The following is a 13,123-nucleotide window of genomic DNA, read 5'->3' on the forward strand; positions in this document are numbered from 1 at the left end:
AGAACATACACACAAGAACCTGATAAAAATGCTTATTTCAAAGGAAAATGTCAGATGGCATTTAGGGTTTTGCACCTAAACTCTTCATATATTATTTAACTTCCCCTGCCCAGAGCAAATGTGTGTGTGATAGTCAATTGAGTGAGCACACTTTCGTTCTGCCCAATCAGAATTGCTCAACCGAACTATGCGGAACGCCCACAATTAAAAAACAAACAAACAAAAGCGACAAAAAGAGCAGACAAGTGGGATGATATAGCATTTGTTGCTTCAGAAGCATTAATAGACGAATATCAAAGAAAAACAGGAAATTGGGAATATTGAAATATTTTGGTTTCAAAGTCACAGACACCAAACAAAAACAGGTGATTTGTAGGAGCTGTCGTAGAATTGCTGCAACATAACAATTCAGCACATAAAAAAGTACCACAGGCTTTGAGGTGATATGAGGAATGTCTTGTTAAAAAGTCAACTGAAAGTATTGCCAGTGACACTCGATCTGTAGCAAGCAACAGCAAAGTACAATTTCAGAGTTGTTTCAGCCATGTTAGTTTGCTGAGTGTTCTGTATTTTTATTATTATTTTTTTTTTGTTTATAAAATGAGTTACACTATCTACCTAATTTGAGTTCAACTTGTTTACAGAAAGGTAAGGTCATTTTATATGTATTTACTGTTTGCTCTAGAGAAACACAACTGTTTAATTTCTGAATATTTAAAAACAAATTTAAATAAATGTTTAAGTGAGTTCATCTTTTCAGTTCCTTTTTTAACTAACACTCGCTGCATTCTAGCAGTACGAAGCTACAATACAGAATATTGAGCTGAAGCTTGAGTACACAACAAATCGCAAATCAAATTGAAATCGTGATATCTGTTAAAAAAATTAATAAAAAAATAATAATTTCCCTGAATCGCACAGCCCTAGCAGTAAGTATTGTCTATTAAAAGCTCTTTTAAATGACTATTAAATTGCTGTATTACAATAATCTCATCATTGAGAAAAAAAAATCTTCCAAATTTCTAAATTAATAAATGAATGTCACATTATAAAAAAGGCTCTTACATGGGCTCTTCTTACTGATGAATGAAAATACTGTATTATGATAATCTCATCATTGAGAAAAACAGGAATTTCCAAATTAATAAGTTAATGTCACATTATGAATGAAAAAAGGAAATAAATGAATATTTCAATCTCACAACATTGTTAATAATAAGTAAACAAACAAAACAGAATTTAAGAGTGTAAGTGTACACTCAAAAAATTAACTCATTAGATGAGCTCGATTTAATTGAGGGCAGAATTTTCATCCAAGTAAATTGGTTTAGCACCAACTAAAAAAACAATATTTACACAATTAAATGCAACTGAGTTGCTCCAACATGATTTTCATTCATTCATTTTCTATTCAGCTCAGTCCATTTATTCATCTGGGGTCGCCACAGCAGAATGGACAGCCAACTTATCCAGCATATGTTTCACATCTATACACACACACACACTCATACACTACGGACAATTTAACCTACCCAATTCACCTATAGCGCATGTCTTTGCACTGTGGGGGAAACCGGAGCACCCGGAGTAAACCCATGCGAACGCAGGGAGAACATGCAAACTCCACACAGAAATGCCAACTGACCCAGCCGAGGCTCGAACCAGCGACCTTCTTGCTGTGAGGCGACAGCTATTGCACCACTGCGTCACCCACTAACATGATTTTATCAAATAAAAGTTTAAATACATTTGTATTTTTATTTAACTTAATCTCAAACGTTTTATATTATCATGTCTATTACGAGTCGTACATTTTGAAGTTTTGAAGTTGTATTTAAAGTTATCCTAAATAAACTAAAAGCAGCACTATTTTAAGCATATTTCATGTGTTACATATACAGTTGATTGAGACTGATCTCAGAACTAATTTTAGGACAGTTATTGCTCAGAGGTAATCTCAAATTTTCTACAAGGTGGTACTTTCAAAACTCAAAGCATTACATGAAACTCTCCTCTTCAAACTAAAGTGATGATTAAACTCTATCAAGTCTTTCTATTAACTTGAAACACCCAAGATTACTTTTATTGGCAACATTTCCCTCTCTCAATTCAATCCCATGCAAAGCATGCTGGGAACAACAAATCCCCTAACCAGGTAGTCGGACCAACACAATTCCTTCATGTAGCCTCAACACAAAATGTTTAAGTTAACTTAATGGTTTACTAATTTAAGTGGATTGAACATAAAACAAATAAACTGGCTAAAGAAATGACAAGAATTGTGTTGTTTCAGATCATTTTAAACAGGTAGTTTGAACAAGCAGCAGTAATCGTTTTTTGAGTGTACATGCTCAACAATATAAAAAAAAGAACATTTTCATACAAACATATTGGCAACATTTCACTTTTTTTTTACTATTTTTACAACAAAATTCCTCTCATAATTAAAATACATTGAAACATAACAACACATGATGACATGAATAATTAGCCTGTAAAAGTTACATCTCTCTTTTCCAGTAAAGAAAACAAAAACAGCTTAGTTCTGTTTAGTACAAGATTTGTCTCGCCTCTATCCGTGGACTGAAGTGCTAAATAAAGGCTGTGATATTGTGTGGCTTTGCATTGTTTATGTTGCCTACAAAATACACTTTAATGGCTTTATAGTCTAAGGGTAACCCTGATATAGTGTTCAGGCCTTTGCCAGTGGAAGTCAGGCCATCCCAGACTTCCTCTTTGGAGGGATGATTTATCTCTAATTGAGCTACTTGATGCTTCCCATCATGCAGCCCCTTTTGCTTGGCAGCCATTCGGGCTGCATGCTTTCTCTTAAGAGAGCTGGAGTCTGGGCAACCCTTTGAGAAGACAGAGACTGAGAACACAGCATGTAGGAAGTGTCACTGAGAAAACCGCTCGGGTTGCAATCTGCCATCAATTAACAATTTAGCGCAAACTCCAATTCATTCACTTACTATTTGCGCTAGAAAAAAATCTATGAAAATGACCATGGATCAGCTTGAGGACATCTCTGCCTTAAAAATCTATCAGGCTGCATCTACAATAATCCACATGGATTTGAAAACACCTTTTACTAGGGCTGAGAGTTTGGCTGCACTATATATCGTTGCAGCATCGATATCGCATTGTGCGCATCCGAAATAGTCACATCGCAAGATACTGTATGCAATGTTGAGTCTGTATTATAGTTGACCAGAAGCCAAATACTGTTTTCATATGGGATTTATATACAATTTATGTAAAAATAAATGTTTTCTCAATTTGTGCATTTTGATCTTTCAATTTCTGTACCTGAATTAAGACTCATCAGAAAACCGTCAAATAGTGCCACTCAAACGTTCTTGTGAAGCATTCCTGTATAAATATATATTATTAAAGGAATATAATGATAAAGGTGATTGAAAAAAGATAAAATGAGAAAGGTAAAATTGATGAAATTTCAGTTAACATGCATTTTTGGGTCTATTTTTGTGTTATGCAACATGTAAATGTACAAATGGAATCAAACATATATTATATCAAAGATGCCAAAAGGATAAAATTTGTCTTATGTAAAAAGCAGAGACAATAATAAGCTTGTGCTTCATCTCGCTCCAGTTTCAACCATATTGAAAAGTATTTTTTGTTAAAGATATTTCATGTATGATATTTTTGTTTGAAAATAAATCAAATTAAATCAAATCAAAGCAAATCAAAACAAATCAATTCAAATCAAATTGTATTCACATCGGAATATTTAGCGCAAAAAAAAATTGCAATATCAGATTTTTGGTTCAAAACATTATCACCATTAATAGTTTATATATATTACTTGATTTAGATTTAGCTCACACAACATAAGACAGATATTTATTATTTTTAATTAAAAAAATAATAATCTTTAGTTTTTTTTGTAGACAGTTGTTAATTTAATCTATTTTTTAAATGTCAAAAAAGCAATTACAGAATATGTTCCACTACTTCTTTAAATAGATAGTTCGCCCAAAACTGAAAATTGTCTTCATCTATACTCAACCTTCACTTGTTTCAAACCAGTTTGACTTTCTTTCTTCTTTTGAACATAAAAAATATATTTTGAATCTGCTGGAAACCTGTAGCCATTGACTTCCATAGTATTCGTTTTTCCTAATATTACAGGTAGGAACTTTTATCAAACATTTTGTAATAATTTTATTGAGGGAGAATTTTATTGTGGAAATTATTGTATATTGTTACACCACTCACACCTTAACACATGTTTTTTTTACAATTTGGTTTTCTGTTCACACAGAGACAGCGTCTTGTTTTGGAAGAAAATTAAGCTTTTTGACGACTGACAGGGATGTACAATTGAATTTGAATTTTGGCCTCCAAGGATTATAAAAAATAAATAACGAAAATAAAATTGTTGCATCATATCCCTTTCCAGCAGTCAGCATTCGTACGCAAAAAAACAACAACAATTCAGTAAAATCAAGCAACATGGCTTTTAAAGCGACATGCTCGGTTAATTGAATTGTATTCGATTTATTTATGTTTTTAAAAGTGCAAAAGAGAACTTGTGCTGTTTGGTGCTTGCGCTCTGACTTGGAGACTGAGCAGACACATGTAAAATCTTTTCATTTTAAAATCTTTTCATCAAAACACAATTACTGATTTTTCACATAATCTCTTGTTTGTTATGTAACAAATAAATGTAAATCATTTAAATGTAAAACAGTAAATCGGCTCTTTGTGTCTCTAAGGGCCCTTTCATACACCTGCCGCAAAAAGGCGCAAGCTGTGTTTGTTGGGATTTGTTGCTATTTTCACTCCAGCGCAACAGTAATTTTCACGTTTGGCTTAAAGTAAACTGCAGAGCACGTTAGTTATGCGCCTGTCTGGGTCCAAACATTAAACACATTGCTTAATACAAACAGGATGTACAGCAATGCATAAATATCTTTACGTATGAAAACAATTAAAGGATTAAAATGTTACAAAAATTATTATTTTTGTAAATAAATATAAAAACCACAGCCTCCATGCCGTCTTGATCACGGGGGCTTTTTCAGTTTATTCATGACAATTTGCATTTGTATATTATTATTATTATCATTATTATTAATAAACGTGATATTTATCATATGCATATTTATATTTGCTTTAATTAAAACAAGTATAAATTTGTCCACAAGTTTGGATTTGGAGGTGTCTGCATCACCATGGGGCATAAGAATAGGACGTGTGTTTGGATGAACTGTAACTCAGATTTTTGAGCACACTTCGTTATTATTGTTTATTTATTTGTTTGCTGGAAATTAGAATTGAATTTAGAAATATTTTTGAAACAAATCTTTGTGCTTAACATACGAAATTAAAAAAGTAGGCTAATGGATGTCTTCAGTGGGGTGCGTAAAACACCAATTCCTTATCCATGAAAGTAAAGGAGTAAAGTACTGAGTAGAAGTAAAGTAAAGAGAAAGTAAAGGGGCCAAATGGAAGAGGATCATTCTTTATCCTCGCGCTGCAGATGGTCTGTTTAACTGTTGAAAGAACAACTTGCAAATAGCAATTCCGGCATGGCATGGCACAACTGACTCTTAAAAAGGTATGTGAGATGAGACTAAGCACTAAAATAAGCACAACCCGGTTAGACCATGCGCAAGGGCACAGAGCATTTTTTATTGTCCCTAAAATATCAAAAGTAGATTCGGACACGCCCTTAATGCGTTTGTGCGATGCACTTTAGATTTTGTGCCTAGATCATTAAATCAGAGCCCTTAAAGTGACAGCAGGTATATTCCTAACATGACAGTGCTTATTATTAATAAATAATAATTTAACAACTGAAGAGGACAAAAAAAATCACTCACTGCTTATGACTGAATACGTTTGAAGCTTTAATAAAAAAGCAGACTATGCTTAAATTATAGTTTGTTCTCTTTGTAAATTTTTAGTTAGTTGTATTTTTTTCATTATTCAAAATAATTTGCAGGATTTTGTTTCTGTTGACTCGTGTTTACTTGGATTAAATGTGTCCTAGACCAAGGATCTGGTAGGTTGCAACATTCATTTTCTTGTCGGCTTTTCCCTTTATTAATCCGGGGTCGCCACAGCGGAAGTAACCGCCAACTTATCCAGCAAGTTTTTACGCAGCAGATGCCCTTCCAGCCGCAACCCATCTCTGGGAAACATCTACACACACACACACATTCACACACACTCATACACTATGGACAATTTAGCCTACCCAATTCACCTGTACCGCATGTCTTTGGACTGTGGGGGAAACCAGAGCACCCGGAGGAAACCCACGCGAAGCCAGGGAGAACATGCAAACTCCACACAGAAACGCCAACTGAGCCGAGGTTCGAACCAGCGACCCAGCGACCTTCTTGCTGTGAGGCGACAGCACTACCTACTGCGCCCCTGCCTCGCCTCTTTTGCAACAATTTAAGTTATATTTCACCCCAAAATGAAAATTTACTTACCATTTACTCACCTTCTAGTGGTTACAAACCTTTGTTATTTCCCTTTTCCTGTTAAAAACAAAAGACATTTTTGAGAAGCTATAAACATATAACTATTGACACCTACAGTAAAAATTACTATGGAAGTCAATGGTTACAGGTTTTCAGCTTTCTTCAAAACATATTCTTTTTTATTCAACAGAAGAAAGAAAATAAAACAAGTTTGTAACAAGTGAAGGGAGAAGTAAATTATGACAATTTACAGTTATGGGTAAACTTTCCCATTAACAAAAGTACTCTAAAACAAATACATATATCTTTATTAATGTAAACCTACCATTAAATAACATCAGCAGCTGGTAAAATGGTGCGCATAATATTATATATTAAGTAAGACAGCACTACTACAACAGCAATCAATGCAGAATACACCTCAGGAAATGTACATACACAAGTAAAACTGTTGTTTTGTTCAAAAGCTTGTGCTGAAGAGTGGCTTGTATAAGGCTTGTCTATGAGTTAATGTTACACTCACACAGGGTTGCTTTTTAACACACCTTGTGATCATTTTAAGGTCTGCAACTTGTAAATGTGTCATAATCTGTCACTGACAATGTTACACGAGTAAAAAAAAATCATTACACAATCTTATCTCTGTGCTGATCTAGTAGTTTAGAATTGTGTAGAAATGATTATTTAACAGATACTGGTAGCTTGTCATTTATAGTTTTCCGTTTATTATTTCTAATATCATATACATCAGGACTGTAAATCTCTGCTCTGAAAACTTCTGATGTTAAACATTTAACTTTGCCATTCAACAAAGTGACAAACTGATATTTTATTTATACTTTGAAACAATATACTGTATAAGAAATCATTTATTTAGTACTACTAATCTATTTATAAAAGCCACTGGCAGCTCATAACCTGATTCTGCACTTTAATTTACACTATGTAATGTAATGTGTATTTATATAGCGCATTATACAGGCCATGCACCCAAAGCGCTATACAGCACTTGGATGATGTGACGGCAACCACAGGACAACAGCGCCAGTGTGCTCACCACACACCAGCTATTGGTGGAGTGGAGAGACAGTGATAGAGCCAATTTGGTGGATGGAGATGATTGGGACGCCATGATGGTTTTGGAATTTGGCCAGGACACCGAGGTTACACCCCTACTCTATACACTATACTAACCAAGAAATGTATATTAAATTATTAATATATATTAATATATTACATTTATATTTATAGGGCAGCACGGTAGCGCAGTGGGTAGCGCTCCCGCCTCGCATCAAGAAGGTCGCTGGTTCAAGCATCGGCCGGGTCAGTTGGCATTTCTGTGTGGAGTTTGCATGTTCACCCCGTGTTAGCGTGGGTTTCCTCCGGGTACTGCGGTTTCCCCCACAAGTCCAAAGACATTCGCTATAGGTGAATTGGGTGAGCTAAAATTGTCCGTAGTGTATGTGTGTGAATAAAGTGTATGGGTGTTTCCCAGTAATGGGATGCAGCTAGAAGGGCATCCGCTGCTTAAAAACATGCTGGATAAGTTGGTGGTTTGTTCCGCTTTGGCCACCCCAGATTACTAATGGGACTAAGCCCAAAAGAAAATGAATGAATGAATGAATGAATGAAAAGGTTCATAAAAGTGAATTTGTTAAACATTTCATCATCAAATGTTATCAGAGATCAAGGTCTCATAACACAAGTTATGGAAAACGGTTAACTGATTTTTTACAGTATGACAATGCTTACATATATGTTGGCTGAACACAGTGTACTTGACTTGGATTCATAGCTTAGATTGATTTTTAGCAATAAAACATAAACGGCAGTAGGCCTGTCACGATATCTATTTTTTGTGTTATGATATATAGAACCTAAACTTACTGCGGTAAATGATATTATTGTCATTTTAAGACCATTTTTGACACTATAAAAGCATCATAATGCATGTAAACTCTTCAAAAGAACGCATAATATTTTATTCTTAAGAATATTTTATGTATTTATGGTCATTTTACCTATTTAATAATTAGATAATGGAATCAAAATGTGAAAACACATATCCTAAACAAAATAAATAATAATAATAAATGTTAACAAAGGTGAAAAGAACTAGAAAATAATAACAGATCTATTTTCAATCATCAGGCACCCACATAAAAATAAACTATGGTAATTTAAAGTGTTTTTTAACCATACTGACACTGACAGCTCAAATAGAGATAGAGATGTTGCACAATCAGCTGAAATGTGGCTAGAATTTTTTAATTTTTTTTATGTATGGACGATATATATTGCATTAGCAAACATTATTGAGGTAATGTTTAGGTATTGTGCGATAAGTCGATATATTGATTATTGTGACAGGCCTTAACGGTAGTGGCTTTTTAAAACGAAGATATTTAGGTTGCGTTCACTTATTTTAACTGACATCTCTGTTCAGTTGGCAATACATAAAATGAGCTCATAACTGTCACATTTAGCTCAATGATATGTGACATCATCTGTCACAAGTACCATTCTTATGTAGAACTGAGCTCATGCAACATTGCTTCCATGGCAACAGAGGCAGGCAGTGCACCCTTCCAAAAAGCTCAATGAAAATGCAAGGGATTTCCCATAACCTTTCATAGAGTCATAAACGACCCTTGTGCTTTTCAGAGATGATACATTAAAAGCAATAACAGCACAGCATTTCTTTTATTTAATTTTTTTTTTGTCACAGGGATTTTTTGTATTATTAACAGCTGTAAAGAAATGCATGGATCAGAATGAGGTCAAATATTTGCCATTTATTTGCCTCATCCATTCTAGATGAAGAGCAGATTTAATGATTGCTTATCAATGTCAGTGGATCAAATTAGGATTACACAAAGAAACACCAGGTAAATTATTTGATTTATATATTTTCATGAGTTTACCCATTTAATATATACATATATATACTTTAGCGGTCAAATGTTTGGGGTCAGTAGGATTTTTTTTATGTTTTTAAAATAAGCTTTTCCTGTTCACCAAGGCTGCGTTTACTTAATCAAAATACAGTACAAATTGTAAAACTATGAAATATTATTGCACTATAAAAATTGTTCAAAAGTAGTTTATAATTCAATAATTTATTCCAGTGATTTTAATGATGATTTTTCATCTTGATTACTCCAGTCTTCAGAGTCACATGATCCTTCAGAAATCACTCTAATACTAGTTATAATAATTATTGTTACTTTTGTTTCTATTATTAATATTAATGGTAATAGTAATAAAAGCAATGGTGACTGGAGTAATAAAAACTACATGCAATATGAAAGCAGTTACTTAAAATTTGTATAGATATTTAACAATTGAAAAATATATATATTTAATAAATACTGCCTTAATGAACAGATTAATTTTCTGAAAAAAAAAAAAACTGATAGCAAACTTTTTACCGGTAGTTTGTGTGTGTGTATATATATATATATATATATATATATATATATATATATATATATATATATATATATATATATATATATATATATATATATAGATAGATAGATAGTGTTGTCGCCTCACAGCAAGAAGGTCGCTGGTTCGAGGCTTGACTGGGTCAGTTACCATTTCTGTGTGGAGTTTGCATGTTCTCTCTGCATTCGCGTAGGTTTCCTTCGGGTGCTACGGTTTCCCCCACAGTCCAAAGACATGCGGTACAGGTGAATTGGGTAGGTTAAATTGTCCGTAGTGTATGAGTGTGAATGAGTGTGTATGGATGTTTCCCAGAGACGGGTTCCAGCTGAAAGGGCATGAATAAATAAGCTGGAAGGGAAAATGAAAAAATAATAAATGATATTTATTATTGTATTTTTAAATGATTATAATTTTTATTATATTCATGGCATGGGTAAAAGATTAAAGGTTTTGCAAGCATTGAAACTAAAAATTATTTTAAAAAATTTCCCACAAAGTAACGGCTATAATTTTTTCCATGATTTACAGAAAACAAACTGTTTATTAGCATATTTAGAAAATCAATCGTTTGTTTCTAACTCTAATTAATTATAATTTTAAAATGTTAAATGTTAGATTTTTTTGTCAACAAGGAATTTGTAATCATGTTAAATATAACTAGATTTAATTTGGTTAGTTATAAGTGTTTTATATTTTAATAAGTACAGGTCAAAATACGTTTTTAAACACAATATAATGCTGAATGATTTTTTTTCATAAAGATTTGTGCCTGCATTAAGTAGGCTATAATTTCTGTGTAGTAAATGAGACGTGTTAACCCATGTTGTGCTCATTTGTACTGCCAAAGATTGTGTTTTTTAACATAAAGCTGGTTTGTAGCTTTTTTTTTTTTTTTTTAACCAACAATAACACACAATCATAACAGGCTAACAGCTTAAAAAGCTCAAGCTGTATTTTGGGTCTCAGTAGCTCAAGCAAAATGAGCAGTCTGCTCCTGTTAATGACAGTCTTACACCAGGTAAAAATCATTTAAAAATACCAGTTTAAGATGATGTCCACCGTCTATTTCCTATTAAAAAATCCCACTTTATCAGAGTATACAGCGGCAGTAAGCGACGAGGATTACCAAACCATCCTCATCTTCGAAGCCTGCGTCTAGAAACGCGGTTGATCAGCTGATCTGCTTTGCTTGGTCGTGACTCAAGCTTATTCCTTCATAAAAACAGGCCTGCCGTCATATTAAAATGCCCAAACGCGACATTATGATGTTGACATGATGAAACGCGCACCAAAACAAAAACACACATGCCTCTATATCACCTAATACATATTTAGCAATGCAGACAAGGATAAAAAAAATCCAAGCTCGCGATTCATTATGACATCACGACGGTTTATATATTAATAACATGTCTCTACGGAAGATCGAAGGTGTTTCATTCAGTGCTGGACGAGTACTGACGGCTACTAAAAATAAAGATTATGTGCTGATGTTTAGAAACAGCGTTTTCTTCCTACCTTTCGATGCACTGTCTCTCATTCTCCGATGCCCAGCTGATGTCAGAAACGCTGACCTTTCATTTGTCATTCGCGAGCTGTCAAAGGTCAGACTGGCGCATTTCCCAGCGAATCGCGCTGCGTTTTGAACCAGAGCACGAGCAGATCCTAGAAGCGGTGATGTACAGCTACTTCAGCATCATCCAATCAAATAAGCAACACAGCATCCATTCGTTCCAAGTTAGTTAAATGCATATACATTATTTTTATTTTGTAAATGTTTCTTTTCTCCACGCAACCTTTTTTTAGGAAATCACGGAGCAGATTTTATAAACACTCAAATCTATCATTAGTTGTCGTTTTATTTTAGTGATGTTATGCGGTCTGATTTAACTTCATTTATATACGATAGGATTTTTATTTTATTTTTGCTGAATCTCATCTCCTTATTATGTTGTGCTTCAGGACTTCCTTGATTCACCGACTACAGGCGCAGATGGCGTGCGCTACTATGGCGGAGGCTTTTGCTCATGAATATTAAGTAGATTTTGTTGACGTAGCCCATAAGCGTTCTGATTGATATTCATGAGCTTATCCTTTGGCGTAGTAGGATTCGCAAACATCTTAACAAATCACCTCGAGGCCCGCCCCCCAGAGGACAACCCTCAAAACAACAGCTCAACTATGACGTCGCTTTACGTAAGACTTTGCCGACAAAATATAGCAATAAAACCAAATTGTAATAACTCCAGATGGTATGGCTTTAAATACAACAGCAAATTCTTTAGGGGGATGGGAATATTGAATCGATTAAGAAATTATTTATAATTGAATAAATGGCCATTTGAGTTAAACAAGCAGAATATTTGCTTTAAACCAGCGTTGAAAGAAAAGAGATTTGTTTTTGTATACAATATAAGAAAATATATATATATATTTTTATCTTCTTATCTGATTAACAAAATTTTATATGCATTAATGTAAATTTTCAAACCAAAAACCTTTTTTATATGTTACTGAAATGCAGTATTACTTTAAAACTGTTTCTAACTCTTTTACAAAAAAGGCTTTAAAAACAACTGAAATTTATAAATTATATGATTTTTTTCTTTAATGTGTGATGTATATACCCCTTCTGTTCTGTTCTGTTTTTTTTGTTTTTTGTTATATTTTTTTCCAAAAATGTGTTATTTTTGTCTTTCCGTTTCCTTTATAATGTACAATAAAAAAACAAAAAAATATAATAAAAAATAAGAAAAAAATAAAACCAAATTTTTAACATTTATTAAGGAGATTAAACTACACTTTGTAACAGTAGTAACAGAAAAGTAAAAAAAAAAAACATATGAATCATTATGTAATATTCAATTGTTTTTTTTTTTTTGTTATTATTATCATCTTACCTATTTTTTAATATGTTTATATTTTGTATAACTAAAATAATTTCTCTCATTTTATTTTATTTTATTTATTTTGTTCATGATTGTTGTGAGATGTATTCTCTTGTATAAGGGTGTACATATTTACAATAAAAATATATAGCAATAAAAAGAAGTACTTAAAGTACATTAAAATGAAGGATGTCTGTGGTTTCTGCAATGCAGATAAAGAGAACCTTTGTCTTTTATTTTTTGAATGCAAGTTGTAAACAATTTCTGAAAGAATCTAGCCTAATATATATTTTAAAATGACAAAACTTAGTTAATATTTTACAT

The 13,123-nt window shown here is 33.1% G+C and overlaps 1 protein-coding gene across 17 annotated transcripts in view; it reads right to left on the minus strand.

Annotated features, from left to right (window-relative positions):
• dnajc6 (DnaJ (Hsp40) homolog, subfamily C, member 6) overlaps positions 1-11,463 on the minus strand; it is a 69,634-nt gene extending 58,171 nt beyond the window's left edge. For 10 of the 17 annotated variants that reach the window (XM_073954279.1, XM_073954277.1, XM_073954289.1 and 7 more), the window contains exon 1: positions 11,430-11,463. In XM_073954279.1, coding sequence (XP_073810380.1) covers positions 11,430-11,451 — 22 coding nt within the window. In that variant the 5' untranslated portion in view covers positions 11,452-11,463. Of the gene's footprint in view, positions 1-6,470; positions 6,519-6,786; positions 6,958-11,429 lie in introns of those variants that run through there. The other 7 variants (XM_073954281.1, XM_073954273.1, XM_073954270.1 and 4 more) reach the window with 2 other exon arrangements.
• Between the last annotated feature and the right edge of the window lie 1,660 nt (positions 11,464-13,123).

Source organism: Danio rerio, chromosome 6 (genome assembly GCF_049306965.1).
Source record: "Danio rerio strain Tuebingen ecotype United States chromosome 6, GRCz12tu, whole genome shotgun sequence".
NCBI lineage: Eukaryota > Metazoa > Chordata > Actinopteri > Cypriniformes > Danionidae > Danio > Danio rerio.